Source organism: Asterias rubens, chromosome 11, assembly GCF_902459465.1.
Source record: "Asterias rubens chromosome 11, eAstRub1.3, whole genome shotgun sequence".
Classification (NCBI taxonomy): domain Eukaryota; kingdom Metazoa; phylum Echinodermata; class Asteroidea; order Forcipulatida; family Asteriidae; genus Asterias; species Asterias rubens.
The window spans coordinates 17394413-17412613 of record NC_047072.1 but is presented as its reverse complement, the minus strand read 5'-3'; the positions used below and the strand labels follow the sequence as shown (position 1 = coordinate 17412613).

General features: G+C 41.8%; 2 protein-coding genes across 2 annotated transcripts; one reads left to right on the top strand and one right to left on the bottom strand.

Moving 5' to 3' along the window:
- Window positions 1-605: 605 nt before the first annotated feature.
- Window positions 606-15563, bottom strand: LOC117296589 (glutamyl-tRNA(Gln) amidotransferase subunit A, mitochondrial-like). The gene is made up of 11 exons (XM_033779609.1): window positions 15389-15563; window positions 14574-14733; window positions 13399-13497; window positions 10644-10740; window positions 9107-9331; window positions 6688-6863; window positions 6391-6503; window positions 4574-4766; window positions 2565-2682; window positions 1616-1821; window positions 606-872 (listed from the first exon to the last, which is right to left on the bottom strand). The coding sequence occupies exons 1-11, from the start codon at window positions 15404-15406 to the stop codon at window positions 694-696; spliced, it is 1584 nt and encodes a 527-aa protein (XP_033635500.1). The 5' UTR covers window positions 15407-15563; the 3' UTR covers window positions 606-693.
- Window positions 15564-15861: 298 nt separating this feature from the next.
- LOC117296658 (NADH dehydrogenase [ubiquinone] 1 beta subcomplex subunit 4-like) lies at window positions 15862-17760 on the top strand. The gene is made up of 3 exons (XM_033779686.1): window positions 15862-16011; window positions 16844-16987; window positions 17526-17760. The coding sequence occupies exons 1-3, from the start codon at window positions 15883-15885 to the stop codon at window positions 17589-17591; spliced, it is 339 nt and encodes a 112-aa protein (XP_033635577.1). The 5' UTR covers window positions 15862-15882; the 3' UTR covers window positions 17592-17760.
- Window positions 17761-18201: the final 441 nt, after the last annotated feature.

Genomic DNA, 18201 nt, shown 5'->3' with positions numbered 1-18201 from the left:
CATTAGCGTCGAGTAGACTGTATCCATTCTAGTGTCATATTTAGGACAAAAAAAGCATGACAACCTCAAACTTGTGTAGTTTTTAAAATATTTTATTTTCCAAATGCCATTTTTTATAATGGAACAAAAAAAATTTAATAACAAAATAAAACCCTCTTATAGGGTGCGTTTGTTTAGCTTCCCTGTGTCGACCCAGTCTGCCCCGGTACATTCGAATAGCTTTGACGGGGCTCACCCGAATCAGCCCCCAGTGCCCTGCTTTTGGAGTGGGTCACTTGGGGGCTGGCCCCAGGTGCATGACGTCACCACGAGAGGGCGAGTGTGATCGTTCGAATAGCTCTTGTCAGGGGCTCACCCGAGTGAGCACCGCGGGGTAGACCCATGGAAGCTAAACCTATTGACCTATTGTTTGTTTGTTTGTTTGTTTGTTTAGATGATCTTTCCATCAAGGGAACTCGGCAAACTCCCACAAGGGGATATAAACACCAAGCTGGCAACAACCAATCTCTCTCACAAACATTGGTTTAACGTCTATGATTACGAGTTGCACAAATCAAGAAATTGTGATTCAGTAACTAGACGACAATAACTATTCTTGTCATTGTGAAATCAGCGGTAAGCTGGGGGATTCGAACCCACAACCTTGTGATTGCAAGTTCTGCAGTCTAACCACTTGACCTGGGTTGACCTGGGTCATCTGTCCATTGACCTCAGTGACCTCTGAAGCTCCTGCCACGGAAATGACACCTGTTGTTCCAACCACTTAGAGACTGTCAACAGCTGTTTCTCCTTGAACCCTTGGCCAATCAGCTGCAGTCCTATGGGCATGCTCTGTGGTGACAAGAAGGCGGGGACTGATATCGCTGGAATGCCTGCCAAAGGAATGATTTTGATTAAAATGATTGATTGTTTTGCTATCACTTAAAGGCAGTGGACACTATTGGTAATTGTCGAAGACTAGCCTTCACAGTTGGTGTATCTCAACATATGCATAAAATAACAAACCTGTGAAAATTTGAGCTCAATCGGTCATCAAAGTTGCGAGATAAAAATGAAAGAAGAAAACACCATTGTCACACGAAGTTGTGTGCGGTTAGATGGTTGATTTCGAGACCTCAAGTTCTAAACTTGAGGTCTCGAAATCAAATTCATGGAAAATTACTTCTTTCTCCATAACTATGGCACTTCAGAGGGAGCTGTTTCTCACAATGTTTTATACCACCAACCTCTCCCCATTACTGGTCACCAAGAAAGGTTTTATGCTAATAATTATTTTGAGTAATTACCAATAGTGTCCACTGCCTTTAAAGGCACTGGACACTATCAGTAATTACTCAAAATAATTGTTAGCATAAAGACCTACTTGTTAACGAGTAACGGAGAGCTGTTGCTTATATAAAACATTGTGATAAACAGCTCCCTTTGAAGTGACGTAGTTTTCAAGTAATTTTCCACTATTTTCCACAAATTTTTACATCGCAAATACGCAAAGATGGTTCGCATCAGTTGAAATGTGCTTAACTCCTGCGAAAGACTCCATGTGAAAACAGCCTTGTGGCATCAAAATTCCTATCGCATTCCCAGGAAGTATGAACTGTGCTTAAAGGGGACTCACCCGCTAAATTGGCCGACATGAACATTACGTCTTCTACTTCCTGTTGCTTTCGATTGTCCCGGGCTACAAAGTCTTTATATGTTCTGGCATCGCTGACTGAGGAAGGTGTTAGTAAGACGTCTACTCCACTACGAAACACTCTCTGGAAATCATTCGCAATCAGACGTCGGACTCTCTGAGCCTGAAGGAAGTACTTCTCATAATTGCTGTCCAGACAGAATAATAATCATACTAATATTTACAATAATACAAACTTAACAAGCGCACTTTCTAATAACCAATTACTCAAGCGCTACAGAAAAAATCATCCAAACGCTCTTGGAAAATAACGCACAAATTATATTTAGTAATAAGCCCCAAGGGAAACTGATTGGGTAAACATTAAATAATTTTTCGTTGAACAAAAACAAATTATTGACCACTTTGTCAATTCAAATTTTTTACTCCACAAAATGGCTGACTGTGTTAGTTCGCAAAAAAAAACAAGAAAAAAACCCCAACATTTTCTAGGCACTATTTGTGCGGTATATTATATTCACCCTTGAAAACACCTTTCTAACCATATGCATTTTATAACAAACAGTTTCAAACGCTTTTTATCGACCAACTCAACCGAACCAATGCAACGTGTCCTTTTAAATTTGATCATTTTAGAATGATTTTAAGTCGCATCCCCTTAAGGTGATCCCCTAGCTGCCGCTTCCCAGGTTGTATGGAAATTTGGGTGTGATCCCTGGCTACACGGCAGTTAACGGTTGTATGGCTTCTGACTGGCATCCCCGAACAAAGATATTGATAAAATAGGGACACCGCCAATATAGGGCTAGATAGCTCAGTTGGTAGAGCGCCGGCACGTTAATCCAGAGGTCGTTGGTTTCGAATCCCACTCTAGTCAATTCTTTGTTCAAACCCCAAAATCAGTTTAGAATTTCAATAAAAATGTTCTCACTCTTTAAGCAGGAAGTAGTTCCCGGCAAGAATCCGTCCTCTGACGACATCGTTGAAACCTTCGTGTCTAGTCGCTGCATACAGTAACTCAGTTGAATCGCTATGCTCATGTCTATGACCTACGGGGATAGATAGAGGGAATGTACATTTGTAGATGTTTATAGGATTTAATAATAATAATAATGAACGGCATTTCTATAGCGCTTCACACAAAAGTTGCGAAGCGCTTAACAAAAATTAATGACTAAACAGGTAAGTTTTTTCAGCAGATGTTGAAAATGTTCTCGTTTGGAGCAGTTCTGATGTAGTGCGGCAAGTTGTTCCAGAGTGAGGGTGAAGAATATGAGAACGAGCGGTGGCCATAAGACTTCGTGCGAGTGATGTATGGGACTAGTTGAGAGGTAGAGCTGGAGCGGAGGGTACGATGAGGCACATATGGATAAAGGAGCTCTTGAAGATAATGAGGTGCGGATTGGTGAAGAGATTTGTATGTCAGCAGGAGAAGTTTGAATTCTATGTGTTTGGAGACGGGTAGCCAATGAAGTGAGCGAAGTCCTGGGGTGATATGTTGTCGAGGTGATTTGAGGCATTGCATGGTGAGGTATCGATATATATATGGTGTGCGGAAACCATGTGTGTATCTACTTGCCAGATAGAGTTTGTTCTTAGAGAACTGTCTTGCTTTGTTCTACGACCACGGAGTAGATTGTTCGGGTGTTCGGGAGACTTCTCAGTTCTGAGAAGAACTGTCCTGCTTATTAACTATTACCTGGGCGGATGGTATAGAAAACTGGCGGGACTACAACTTTAGCTTACAGGATCGTACAACTGCACGGAGTCAGTTCTTGAATTGGTCACAACATTTCGACTAGCTTGCTCTAGTCATCAGCAGGAGACCATAGATGTGTGGAAACAACTCCCGACACTAATTGGCAAGAAAAACCTGCTTAGCTAGGAGTACAGCAGCTTCTGACAGTATAAAGCATGTTGTGAATCAATTCACCTTGAATAAACCCCAGACAGTTTCGCTTTTCCTATTGGTGGAGAACACGCCATGGTCATGTGGGGGCACGGCTAGAAGTGTTCAAACATAGGCGAGATTGCTTGGTGCTTGTTTAAGCGCAATGCAATCAAAACACCAGCAATCAATGTACAACTATTTGAGTCAAACCATGAGATTGTGACAAGAACTGAAAAATTACAAACAATTTTCAATAGATTTTCAAACATGTTTACGCTTAAAAACAAAAAGTGTATATGAATGGGAATAAAAGCGAGGTGACTTAGCCTGGAAAGTTCGTTTAAAACCTTTTATGGCTCTGCTTACCAAATTTGGCACATTCAACAATCTCCACTGACCTGCAAACACCGAATTTCTGTGCTAGCTGTGTAAGCGTAGAATGCCTAGTAATGAGGAAAACGCAAGCGCACAAGCCAAAATTCCCCGCTAACCCATGAAATAAGCATGCCGTAAGCACAGAATTCCCTCGCTTCCGTAAGCGCCGATTTTGTGCTTATGGTAAGCAGAGCCATGAAATTGGGCCCAGGTCCTTTATCGCACCACCATGATCCTGCCAGTTTTAAAGCCATTATACACTTTCGGTAAACAGTATTGTCCAAGTGCCACACTTCGTGTATCACAACCTATATATAAAATAACAAACCTGTGAAAAATTAGGCTCAATCGGTCATCGGAGTCAGGAGAAACTAACGGGAAAACCCACTCTTGTTTACGCGCGTTTCGCTGTGTCATGACATGTGTTTAAAATAAATCCGTAATTCTCGCTAACAAGAATTTATATTGTTTTAATGTTTTCTCAAAAAGTAAAGCATTTCATGGAACAATATTTCAAGAGAAGTCTTTCACCATTACCTTCTGTAAACCCTGTAAATTATTTGTAAATCTGTGAACTTTTTTTCTTTCTTTTCTGTACCGAAAGTGTATAATGACTTTAAACGTTCAGGACCTTGTACCGCCTTGTAAACTAACCTAAACAAATGTTCACTCACCATACTCAATTCCATCATATCTGGCCATGTTGGATGCCACTTCGACAGGGCCCATCACAGAATAGCAAGCTGTTGAATACTGAACATTAGGCACAGAGACTTCAGACACCTTCACTCCAGCCTTCTCAAATAGATCCACACCCCTGGACCAAGCTTGGAGAACGCAGTCATCAAGACCGGGGAAATGAAACTCCTGGAAAAAATATTAATGACAATAATAATAATAAAGCCAGAATAGATGTCAAATTTGCATCGGGGATAATATAAGTTATCACACAAGCGCAAGTGGACTACGGACAAATATAGCGCGTCTGCGTCCCATATCCAACGAGGCCCGAAGGTCCAGTTGGATATGGGACGCAGACGCGCTATATTTTCCGTATTTCCACGAGCGCGCGTGTGATAGCGTATTTATCTTCAAGCAAGCTTGGCGCGTGACATAGAACACACAATACGCATGGTAGTGATATTAGCCGTGCAATATAGGTTTTTATCACCACTCCATTCTGCGAATCTGATTGGAGGATTAGCGCGTACTTGAAGATAATATAAGTTATCACACAAGCTCGAGTGGAATACAGAAACATACAGTGCTTTTGCGGCCCATATCCAACGAGGCCGAAGGCTTCATTGGTGATGGGGCGAAGACGAAGTATACAAAGGTGCGTTCATTACACTTCCCTGGGTCTACCCCGCGATGCTCACTCGAGTGAGCCCCTGACAAGAGCTAAACAAACAATCACACTCGCCCTCGCGTGGTGACGGCATGCACCTCAGGTCACCCCCAAGTGACCCACTCCACAAGCAGGGCACTGGGGGCTGACCCGGGTGAGCTCCCTCAAAGCTATTCGAACGTACCGAGCAGACCGGGGTCGGCCCAGGGAAGCTAAACGAACGCACCCAAAGTTTTAGAACACATGTATGCAAAATTTCAGCCTCTCGAAACACATGACCCAACTTTTAATCCTCTTATAATCAATGTTTAATTTGCACCAGGGATAAAAAATACCAATGTGTGTCTCTAGCTGCCTCTAGCTACCGGTCAATCCCGGTGGTCTAGTTATTAAGACACTGCTCTAGGATTGCAAAGGTCGTGGGTTTGAATCCCACCCGAGTAATAATGCCTGTGTGGGTTTTTTCACAGTACTTGGGCAAGTACTGTGTGCTAACACACATCAGTGTATATGGGTACAAATCAAAATTCATAAATACCTCAGACAGTTTTGCTATTCCTATTGTTGGAGAGCGCGTCACGTGGGTGTGTATAAACCTTTGTTTATGACCAGTTAAGAGTGTTGAAACATGGACTTGACACGCAAGCTTGCACCTGTGCTTATAAGACAGCTTCTTCATTCCTATCGGTGGAGAGCAACGGCCGAGACAGTTATGCCACATCACGCCATACGCGCCATGCGCACAGCATTCCCTTATAAGGAGTTGTTTACCCGAGGGTGTTGTGTTGAAAGAAATCATTGAACAATTCAAATTTTCGCATTTATTTTACTTTTTGACCAAAAAGTTTTGATGCTTTTTGCCAAAATGTATATGAATGGGAATCAATGTGTGGTGAAGTGGTTTTCAACTAGTGGTTTAAACCCGCCGAGGCCTGGTTCTTGATAATTTAGCTCGACTTTGTCTCTGTAAAATTATCAAGAACCAGGCCTCCTTGGGTTTAAACCACTAGTTGAAAACCTCTTCACCAAATGATTCCCTTATTAATACTAAACCCTCTTGCTAAGATTTTGTTTAATAGAGAGACAGCTCAGTTGGTGACGTCAGTTTTCTAGGGCTGAAAGATTTCTCAAAAATTAAATTACCTTCGGGATGCCGATGTGTAGTCCGTCCAGTGATATTTCTTCATCAAGTTCAAACGGCTCAAATGTATTGGTAACTGTTGTCGAGTCTAGGGGATCGTGGCCAGCAATAGCACCTGTTCCAACAGATTTAAAACAATAGAGTTGAATGATCATCATTTTCCATTAAAGGTGGGGTCATGTTTTTGTCATGGTTATTATACAGAAAGACACATTGTGATTTGTGTTACAAAAATTACCCAACTCCTTTAATGGTAAAAGTACAAAAATATGTATTCCTTCATGTGATTGATTTCATACCTAATACTGTAGCCACATCATCAACAGACTTGGCCAATATTCCAGGTACGTCCAGGGAATTGACTAGAGGGATGAGACCATGCCTCGAGCAGAGTCCATAAGTAGGTTTAAAACCAACGACTCCACTGTACGATGCTGGGTGGCGGACTGATCCCCCTGTATCAGAACCAAGAGCTCTGTGTGAAAGGAAAGAGAAAGTTTTTATGATTTTGGAAAAGCTTTTTGTGCTTCAATCAGTCAACGATATATTAGAAAATTAGATGCCTTTTAGGAGCAAAAACTGTTAGAGGAGAGTAAGAGGGCTTTGTAATCATATTTAGTATAAAAATCACTATGGCAATACTGACAACCATAGAGTTATATATAAGAACGAGAGGGCGCACTGGCCTATTGACCCCTTGCACGCGCGTCACACGCGGCGACTGATCCGCGCTCACCATTTGGTGGGCAAGTTAGGTTTACGTGTATTAATGCCGCGTCTCCTAAAACGTGCACTTTCACTGCATAACACGCACCATAGAGTTATATATCAAAACGTACAGTGAAATTGCCCACCAGTATGGTGCATTCAAGATTTTTTGATGATGACGTCAGGTGAAATGGGTCAATATACACGCTCCGGCACGTGCGCAGGCAGCCATTTTCTAAGTTGACAAAACTGGCATCCCACAGCGTGTGTTTGTGCGGCCATTTTGTAAGTTGAACAAAACAGCATCGCGTTGCGTTCAATATATACAAACTCCAACGTGTGTTTCATATTCAATGCGCGTACATAATGGCGTGCGTGTGTCTCCTTACAGTCCTGCGCGTTTGTGCTAGAAGCATCACCAGTGCGCCCTCTAGTTCTTATATATAACTCTATGACTGACAACTCATCTTTAAGATGAACCTTAGTGCTTTGTGAAATCAAGCCCAACACACTTATACTGAAAGTAACCTCGGTGTTTCTGGGTCACATAGTAAGCACCCTTGTTTACAGGTTTCCTCAGGCTTGCAAGCTACAGTGACAGAGTAGGGGTTAACCGTGTTTCTGGTTCACAAATCAAGCACCCTTGTTTACAGGTTTCCTCAGGCTTGCAAGCTACAGTGAAAGAGTAGGGGTTAACCCCAGTGTTTCTGGTTCACATATCAAGCACCTATGTTTACAGGTTTCCTCAGGCTTGCAAGCTACAGTGGAAGAGTAGGGGTTAACCCCAGTGTTTCTGGTTCACAAATCAAGCACCCTTGTTTACAGGTTTCCTCAGGCTTGCAAGCTACAGTGAAAGAGTAGGGGTTAACCCCAGTGTTTCTGGTTCACATATCATGCACCTATGTTTACAGGTTTCATCAGGCTTGCGGGCTACAGTGATGTAAGGCAGTGGACACTATTGGTAATTGTCAAAGACTAGCCTTCATGGTTGGTGTATCTCAACATATAATGCATAAAATAACAAACCTGTGAAAATTTGAGCTCAATCGGTCATCGAAGTTGCAAGATAATAATAAAAGAAAAATAACCCTCGTCACACAAAGTTGTGTGCGTTTAGATGGTTGATTTTGAGACCTCAAGTTCTAAATCTGTGGTCAAATTCGTGGAAAATTACTTCTTTCTCGAAAACTATGGCACTTCAGAGGGAGCCGTTTCTCATGATGTTTTGTACCATCAACCTCTCCCCATTACTCGTCACCAAGAAAGGTTTTATGCCGATAATTATTTTGAGTAAATACCAAAAGTGTCCACTGCCTTTAAGTTCACTAAAGGCGACCTTGGTTTCATTACCAGAAATATTGAACTACAATAATTGTCTACAAAAATGTAACCGAGTCACAGAGCACTGAACTTGGTTTGCTGTCAGACCAATGCAGAAAATATGGCTTCTGACTGGTATTTCTTTAACGCAGGAAGAAAACAAAGTCACACACTTAAAAGTCCTATATTGTTTGAACAGGCGCCTGATTTGCAGTCTACACAAACCAGTTAAAGGAACACGTTGCCTCGGATCGGACGAGTTGGAAAGATGTTTTAAAAGTAGAATACAATTATCCACACAAGTTTGCCTCGAAATTGCTTGGTTTTCCTTTAACTGTGCGAACTTACACGGTCGGCCATTTATGGGAGTCAAAAATTTGACTCCCATAAATGGCCGACCGTGTTAGTCGACGAGGTAAAAGGAAAACCGTGCAATTGTTTGTGTGGATCATTGTATCCTACTTTAACAACATCTTTCTATCCATATACATTTTATAAAAAACAGTTACAAATGCTTTTCAAAGACCAACGTGTCCGATCCAAGGCAACGTGTTCCTTTAAAAGCACTAGACACCTTTGACAATTGTCCAAGACATGTATTCTTACTTGGTTTACATGGTGTATCCAAGTTTTTAGCTAACAACTGTTTTGAGTAACTAATAGTTTTTAGTGTCTTTAAGCAGTACTTACGCAAAACACATTCCACTCGCAACAGCAACGGCGCTTCCTCCCGAGCTGCCGCCAGAAATAAACCAATCAGAATCCTCGACGCTCTTCGTTTGAGTGTGTATGGACCTCTGACTGACCTCTGACCCATCCTGGTGTTTGACTGATGCATTATGGGATTGTACTTTCAGAAGCGGATGCCCCCATATATTTTGAGTTGGGCCGCTCGCCGAGTCGATCGTACCAGATCTGGGGAAAAGAAAAGAGAAAGAAAAACATGAAGATCGTTAGGATTAAACACATTGCAACCATTTGAGTTGGGTCACTGGCCAAGAAAAACTGCAAACGTCAATACCTTTAGGACAAACACATTTCAAAGTGGAGGTTATTAGAGACCTTTTACAATTACCAACATTCTCACAAGCGTACTTTTCAACTATCAACTTTTTCAATAGACCTTATGCATTGACGTCATCCAGCTGCCATCTTAGAGGAAAAACGGTGACGAAAAAATAGAGACGCACAGATTTGTACGCGCGGCACACAGTCTTGACCAATAAACAACCTCTTTTTGACCTCTATGTGAGGGTGCCCTACTGAAATGACGTCATGTGCATAGGGTCTATACCAACCTCTGGACCCAAAGCCCCCCCCCCCCCTTGGGAAATCTGTGACCCCATATGGGCAACTAAAATGAGCTGGAGAACGATGATTCAAAAGAGGGCGCTCACAGTTCGAGTGTAGAGTGTCATGGTCGAGTGGTTGAGAACACCAAATTCAAGTTCTGGTGGTTAAGTTACCGGACTGGGGTTCAAATCACAGTCATGACGCTTGTGTCCTTGAACAAGATACGTTACTATAATTGCTTCTCTTCACCCAGGGGTACGAAATGGGTTCCTGTGAGGGCAGAGGTTGATAATGTGTACGATAAAGCCTTCAGCGTGTCACGACAGCTTGGGGCTGTATACTACCCAGGGAGCTGAGAAAAATTAAAGGGATGTTGTTGGCCAAATGACTTAAAGACAGTGGACACAATTGGTAATTGTCAAAGACCAGTCTGCTCACTTGGTGTGTCTCAACATATGCATAAGATAACAAACCTGTGAAAGTTTGAGCTCAATTGGTTGATGAAGTTTTGAGATAATAATGAATGAAAAATCACCCTTGTCACACAAAGTTGTGTGCATTCGGATGCTTGATTTCGTAACCTCAAATTCTAAATCTGAGGTTTCGAAATCAAATTCGTGGAAAATTACTTCTTTACTTCGAAAACTACGTCACTTCAGAGGGACCCGTTTCTCACAATGTTTTATACTATCAACATCTCCCCATTACTCGTTACCAAGTAAGGTTTTATGCTAATAATTATTTTGACTAGTAACCAATAGTGTCCACTGCCTTTAAGCACTAATGCAATGCGCATTGATACGGTTATTGTGAAATGCACTTTATGAGAATTTGTTATTATTATTATTAGTTCGTCGTACCAGGGGAGAGAATCTCCGGGGGACAAAACATCCTGCCACAACCGGCTTATAAACAATTCTATCTGTTGACCTACCCCATAGCAAATTCATCCATGTTGGTTTTGCCCATGAGAACAGCGCCCTCGTCTAGCAGTCTCTGAACGACAGTCGCAGTGTATGGTGGGACATATCCTGCGCAGAAAAAAGAAGGATTAAAGGAGACCAAGTCAGGTTACAATATTATGCCATCTTCTCAAAAGAGGGGTCAACTTCGACATGAAATAATAATAATAATATTTGAGTTTATATAGCGCTTTTTCACTCCCGAACGGGTGGCTCAAAGCACTTCAAATTATTACCCCAGGTCACTGGGCCTTAATTCACTCCACAAACCATCTCAGCTCCCTGGGGAGTATACAGCCTCATGCAACAATTGTGCTACTCGGCTAAATCAACCACAAGAACCATCTCTGCCCTCACAGGTACCCATTTACCCCTGGGTGGAGAGAAGCAATAATAGTTAAGTGTCTTGCTCAGGGACACAAGTGTCGCGACCGGGATTTGAACCTGGCCCTTTGAAAAATAAAGCACAATTTTATCGTATACAAGCACTGACCTCTTAATGACAATCTTGCTGGCATAGATTTTCTCATCTATTTCAACTAAAAAATTAATACGCTGCAAGACGCGAAAAGCCATGAATAAGCTGTGCACGTTTGTTTAAAATCCTGCTTCATTTGAGGCATTACTTTTTTCTCAGTTTGAAGTGTATATTAAAGGCAGTGGACACTATTGGTAATTGTCAAAGACTAGCCTTCACAGTTGGTGTATCTCAACATATGCATAAAATAACAAACCTGTGAAAATTTGAGCTCAATCGGTCATCAAAGTTGCGAGATAATAATGAAAGAAGAAAACACCCTTGTCACACAAAGTTGTGTGTGTTTAGATGGTTGATTTCGAGACCTCAAGTTCTATACTTGAGGTCTCGAAATCAAATTCGTGGAAAATTACTTCTTTCTCCAAAACTACGTTACTTCAGAGGGAGCTGTTTCTCATAATGTTTTATACCACCAACCTCTCCCCCTTACTTGTCACCAAGAAAGGTTTTATGCTAATAATTATTTTGAGTAATTACCAATAGTGTCCACTGCCTTTAAAGACACTGGAAACTATTGGTAATTGTCAAAGACCAGTCTTCTCACTTGGTGTATCTCAACATATGCATAAAATAACAAACCTGTGAAAATTTTAGCTCAATTGGTAGTCCAAGTTGTGAGATAATAATTGAAGAAAAAACACCCATGTAATACAAAATTGTGTGCTTTTAAGTTTTAGATGCTTGATTTCGGGACCTCAAAATCTAATTCTGAGGTCTCAAAATCAAATTCAAATATTTTGGTGGAAAATTACCTCTTTCTCGAAAACTGCATTACTTCAGAGGGAGCCGTTTTATACTATCAACAGCTCTCCATTTCTCGTTACCAAGTAAGTTTTTATGCTGACAATTATTTTGAGTATTTACCGATAGTGTCCAGTGCATATAAATATTATAGTTAGTCAATATTTTACAAGTAGAAATTTTGAGTGGATGGGTGCGTCAAAAGGATCACAATATTTAGGTGTCATCCTTTCCATTTAGGTGGTCAGGTTGGCGTAGTGGCATCTTTAACTGCCTTCCACCACTTGGACCCCGGTTCGAATCCCGCTAGGGGCACATTGTGCATTGGGCTGTCAATGTCTTCCTGACTGCGTGGGTTTTCCCTTGAATAAGTCGCTGGGTTTTCCTCTCACATCTTAAAGGCAGTCGACACTATTGGTATTTACTCAAAATAATTATTAGCATAAAACCTTTCTTGGCAACGAGTAATGGGGAGAGGTTGATGGTATAAAACATTGTGAGAAACGGCTCCCTCTAAAGTGGAGTAGTTTTCAAGAAAGAAGTAATTTTCCATGAATTTGATTTGGAGACCTCAAGTTTAGAATTTTGAGGTCTCGAAATCAAGCATCTGAAAGCACACAACTTCGTGTGACAAGGGTGTTTTTTCTTTCATAGTTATCTCACAACTCTGACGACCAATCAAGCTCAAATTTTCACAGGTTTGTTATTTTATGCATATATGTTGAGATACACCAAGTGAGAAGACTGGTCCTTGACATTTACCATTAGTGTACACTGGCTTTAAAGGCAGTGGACACTATTGGTAATTGTCAAAGACTAGCCTTCACAGTTGGTGTATCTCAACATGTGCATAAAATAACAAACCTGTGAACATTTGAGCTCAATCGGTCATCAAACTTGCGAGATAATAATGAAGAAGAAAAAACACCTTTGTCACACGAAGTTGTGTGCGTTTAGATGGTTGATTTTGAGACCTCAAGTTCTAAATCTGAGGTCTCGAACTCAAATTCGTGGAAAATTACTTCTTTCTCAAAAACTATGGCACTTCAGTGGGAGCCGTTTCTCACAATGTTTTATACCATCAACCTCTTGCCATTACTTGTCACCAAGAAAGGTTTTATGCTAATAATTATTTTGAGTAATTACCAATAGTGTACACTGCCTTTAAACTGAAATTGATCACTGAAATTGAGCCCTCTGAATGACCCAAAACTGTTCTTACATCATTGCCAATACCTTAAAGCCCGGTTCATACATCCTGCGAATGCGAGGCGAATTTGACGTCACATCCTCCTTTTGCAGCGATTATTCGCAAGGGAGTAGAGCAGAGTTCAACTGCTGCGAATTATTCGTTGCGAATTTGTGACGTCAAGATTCGCTTCGTATTCGCATTCGCAGGAAGTATGAACCGGGCTTAACTCAGAAATTTGTATACAAAACAGGTTTACCTTGCAGCATTCGAGATGCACATGTTGTTTCGATTCCCTTGGTACTGAAGTTATCCTTGACTGCAATCGGGATACCATCAAGTTTACCCTTCGGTTTACCTTTAGACCAATCAAAATAGACTGTTAGTTTTGCAGTAAAGCATCTCCTAGAATCAATGTATTGTAAACTCGGATGTAATGCCTCGCTATTAATTTATTTTTTTATAGCGCTTTATCACAGCCCAAAGGGCGTATCAAAGTGGCTTCCTGGTCACTAGGCTATATTATTTCATGCTTAAACCATCTCAACTCTCCTAGGAGTATACAGCGGGTGCTGCGGGTTACCACGCTCCAAGCTAATCATTCACATAAACCATCTCTCCCCTCATTCATAGGTGGAGAGAAGCTTTAAGTGGTTATAAGTGTCTTGCTCAGGGACACAAGTGTCACGCCTGGGATTTGAACCCACACACCCTTTGACTTAACCACCCGAACTTGAGTCGAATGCTCTTATCTGCTCGGCCACCACACCCCACTACAACAGTTAAAGATCGAATAGCTACTGACTAGCCACCCCCCCTAAGATTATTCACAAAGTAGGGAAACCGCCAACATTAGGGCGAGATAACTCAGTTGGCAGAGTAGTCCAAAGGGTGCAAATTCAAGTCCTAGTAAATTTACCTTTGTTCACCAAAAGAATTATTTAAAAATTTACCCAGACAGAAATATCATTCAGGACTAGAAATTCATCTTTGAAAGGGCACCTTTTTTTTGTTGAAGGGGCACCAAGGCCAAGACAAGGGGCACCAAGGCCAAGACAAGGGGCAGCAAGGCCAAGACAAGGGGCACCAAGGCCAAGACAAGGGGCACCAAGGCCAAGACAAGGGGCACCAAGGCCAAGACAAGGGGCACCAAGGCCAAGACAAGGGGCACCAAGGCCAAGACAAGGGGCAGTATAGGCCATTGCCTATGTGGTCTGCATGTAATTCAAGGCCAGATATTTGGTCTTGGAAATTTCTGTTCAGTAAACTTTACAAGCTCCAAGAAGCTTACTTCTAGAAACTTATAGTTTCTAGAAGTACAAGAAGCTATGGCCTAGTGGAGATAACTCTGGAACTCAAGTAAATCTGACTCTACAGAAACGCAAAGAGCAATGAGTCGTCTCTTTTTTGATTGTCAAAGTAACCTCTGGATACCTTTCTTGTATCTTTCTCCCGCTTCCTCTGACTGCTTCTGAGCTAGCTCTGGAGTTTGGGTGATGAAGGCGTTGAGTCGTTGGAGTTTCCTGGCTCGTTGTTGACATTGGTGGAGAAGGTCATCAGCCGACAAGGCTCCACTACGAAGCCTTAACGCAATCTAGGAATTAAATAATCGTAAGGTGTTACTAAAACTTAGTTGTAGATATTTACTCCATTCATGACCTTGTTGCGATAACGTTACCCTCCGCCGTCGGCAGGAGGGTTACGGCAACTGTTCATGACCATACTATTGTGCGAAAGTCACAAACCAAACGACATGTGTATTTCGAGTTGTTTATTTCTGGAACCGTCGACACAGGGTCACAGCCCAGGGAAAACACCCTCGTATCATATATCATTTTATATGAATGAGGTTCGTTCCGCTATCGACTGCCCACCATCTCTGTCCTCTTCCTTCCTATGTGACCCGAACCCCAACTCCTACCTACTCCTAGAACTATTTTGGTTTCGTCCGGCTATCGTTACGGGCGACGATAGCCGGACGAAACCGAAACAGTTCTAGGAGTAACTCCTACCTATCTTTAGATTCTAATTCTACCTCCATGCTCGTACCCATCATGACTGAGTATGCCCCCCCCCCCCCTCCTCTCTGGCGACTCTGGCTAGCAAGCCTACAATACACCATGTTACATGTACACCCGGCCCCTCCCCCCTCCCGTCCCATCCCATACTCCTATCCCAGAACAAGCAGAACAAAGACATAAAAGAACCCTTGCCAAACATTGCATAATAATAATAAGTGGAATTCTGACCTCGCGTATTCTTTCCATGGACACTCTGACTTTGACGTTTATTTCAACATGAAGAAAAGTTGCTGGCAGCTACACTGAACCTCTCGACAACACGAACCATCCAGTCCCACGTTTATTGTCAATGAACTAACTTCAGGGCCAAAAACCAATGCTGATCGAGTATCAGTTATTCGTCAACGACCGTTAAGGGCAGTCATTCGGAGCTCTCCCACAATGAAACCAGGGGCCTTTCTCAAACCACGGCTTGGGATCCGGCTCAGGCTCCGCGTGCTGCTATCCGTGCAATACGCGCTGCTCCAAAATGCAGGTTGGCTGCTCCATCCAAAATGCAAGCTTCGTACACAGCACGCGGAGCCTAAGCCTGAGCCGGAGCCCAAGCCGTGGTTTAGAAAGGCCCTACAGTACGCAGATGGTAGGTATTTCGACGGTCGTTGACGGATAACTGAAATTTCGTGCCAGCACCAAAATTGGTGCCAGGCTCAACTTTGGTCAAAATGGCCGACGCTAGTCTAGGACTATCGATGGAGGAAAGAAAAGCGGTGGAGGAGAGAGCCGTAATTCGAAATGAGATCAGGAGAGATTATCAAAGGAAAATTAACAACCCTAAGGCGAAAGGGATGTTGGTAAGGAAAACTTATGTCATGTGTGTGGTGCCATACAAGAGAGCCAACTCAGTTGTTTGTTGCTTTTTGATTTTGAAACTGAATTTACCAAGTCGACCTTTCTTCATTCAATCAAGTTCAACCATGGCACAGTTGCACAAATTGCAGTCTTCTTAATAGGCATATTCCTCCATCCATGGTCGCAGTACTCCTTTATAAAAAGGTTGACGAACAATACATTGCTCCCAAGTTATTTCTGTAATAATTAGTATACTTCTGAGTTCTGGGGGTGGGTAGAAAATTTTACAAATTTAGCTTTTTATATAATAGTTAAGTCTATTTGTTTGATTTGTAAAACTAAAAGTGTTGAAATGTGGTTGAAATGCAGTGTTCACTTCCTGTCAAACTCCGCCCCCAAGGCCCATATATAGTCAGATGTTTGTATGTATGTGACGCTCGGGTCTTTGACCCTCGTCAGAGCGTTACAGTTATTTGATTTCCAAATTCTCTACAACACCTGGAACTATGTGGCTGCGCTCATCATAAAAACTTCATCCATTGGTTACCATGTGCTGTGTGGACCATCATATTGCACGTTGCATACATGTACAGGCATGTTGGTTCCTTCAACATGCAAGCCTAATTGATTTCTTATTTTGGAAAAGTTTCCGTATCAATAAATATCATCCCACAACTTTTTCATTTGATGTGAAATAATATTTTATCTAACTAATTCACCTCAATGAGTTTGCAAACATGAGTGAAAAAGTGGTGGCAGGATACGGAAATTTATCCCTTATTTTATTATTTTGGATTAATTTACATTGCATGTCCGTTCTTCTTACAATCTTAGATGGACCCGGCTGTTGTCCGATGGAACCATGCAAGGCACAGCTCTTATCGCTTCTTCAAAGCCACCCCAAAGACCACCTTCTTGGGGATAATGTGGGGACTTGCACCGCCATTGGGCTTAATGTATCTCTTCTCCAAATACAAGGTAGAGACATTAAATGAAAGAATGACTAGTGCCAGTCTAGTGTATAGTTGCTTTGTTTGAATTTGTGCGTAATTTTTAGCGTATTGGCCAAATTTGTGACTCATTTGTAATGGGTAAAAGCCCATCACATGACCATGATTAAACTTGTGGAAGTTTCAAGTTTTGACACAGATAACGTTTGGGAACTTCGCTTTGAATATCGTCCAGTGCTGAAAGATATGCGTGTTGGCGCGCATTCGCTAGCTTTACGCAGGCGCAATGCACTCGATATACCGGTACTCAATAGGATCTACATGTATTTAGTGCGCCACATACCCGCAATCATTTAGCGTCATTGGGAAATTTGAACCGCCGCAAAACTTAGTCCGAGGACAGGAACAAAAACCTTGCAGGGTCAGGCGGTGCAATAAAGAATCTCACCTTTATTGTACGGCCACTACCATATTTGTGTACAGAACATCAATACCTAATATTCTAGAAACATAATGTTGACAAACCATAATTTTTGTATTTAATTTCCCCCCCCCCCCCTTTGCAGAATTATGAGATACGCATGTTTAAAGAAGGAACCTGGAAGAAACCCAGATCACTAATGAGATGTTAAGTAGTCGGCTCTTCCCTTTCCAGTGGGTTGCAGTGTCTATTGTTGGAACAGCTAAAGAAGAGGATCAGCAGTTTATGGCATTGCATTTACAAATAGTTAAAGGAACATTACAGAGTTGGTTTTGCGGACAAAACAGTTGCTGGCAGTGTAAGCACTTTATGTAATCCACCAGATATAATATAAACTGACAAACCTGTAGAAGTTTGAGATCGATCGGCCATCTTGGTCACGAGAGAATAGTGAAAAACCGATTCACATTTTCGCATGAAATCGATGCAAAAAGAAAAATTAATAAAGCGCACACTAAACGATAAACTCCAGATATGACATTTAAAACAAAAATATTTCAATGGGTTGTTTTCAACTATCATCATAATTAGACCGTGTAAGTTGAATGTAAATCTGTGATCCTCACGATTTTTGTTTCTTACCAATTCAGTAACAATCCTTTAAGCAGAGTGAGATTTCATTCAAAAGTTTGTTTTGCGAATATTTTTATGAACTAGTTTGTCAATGTTAATTGGAGACTTTTTGGGGAAGTGGGATAACCTCCTAGTGTCCCAAACTTCTCCCATTTTCACACTGCCGGGAAATCCTGTTCCCCATAATG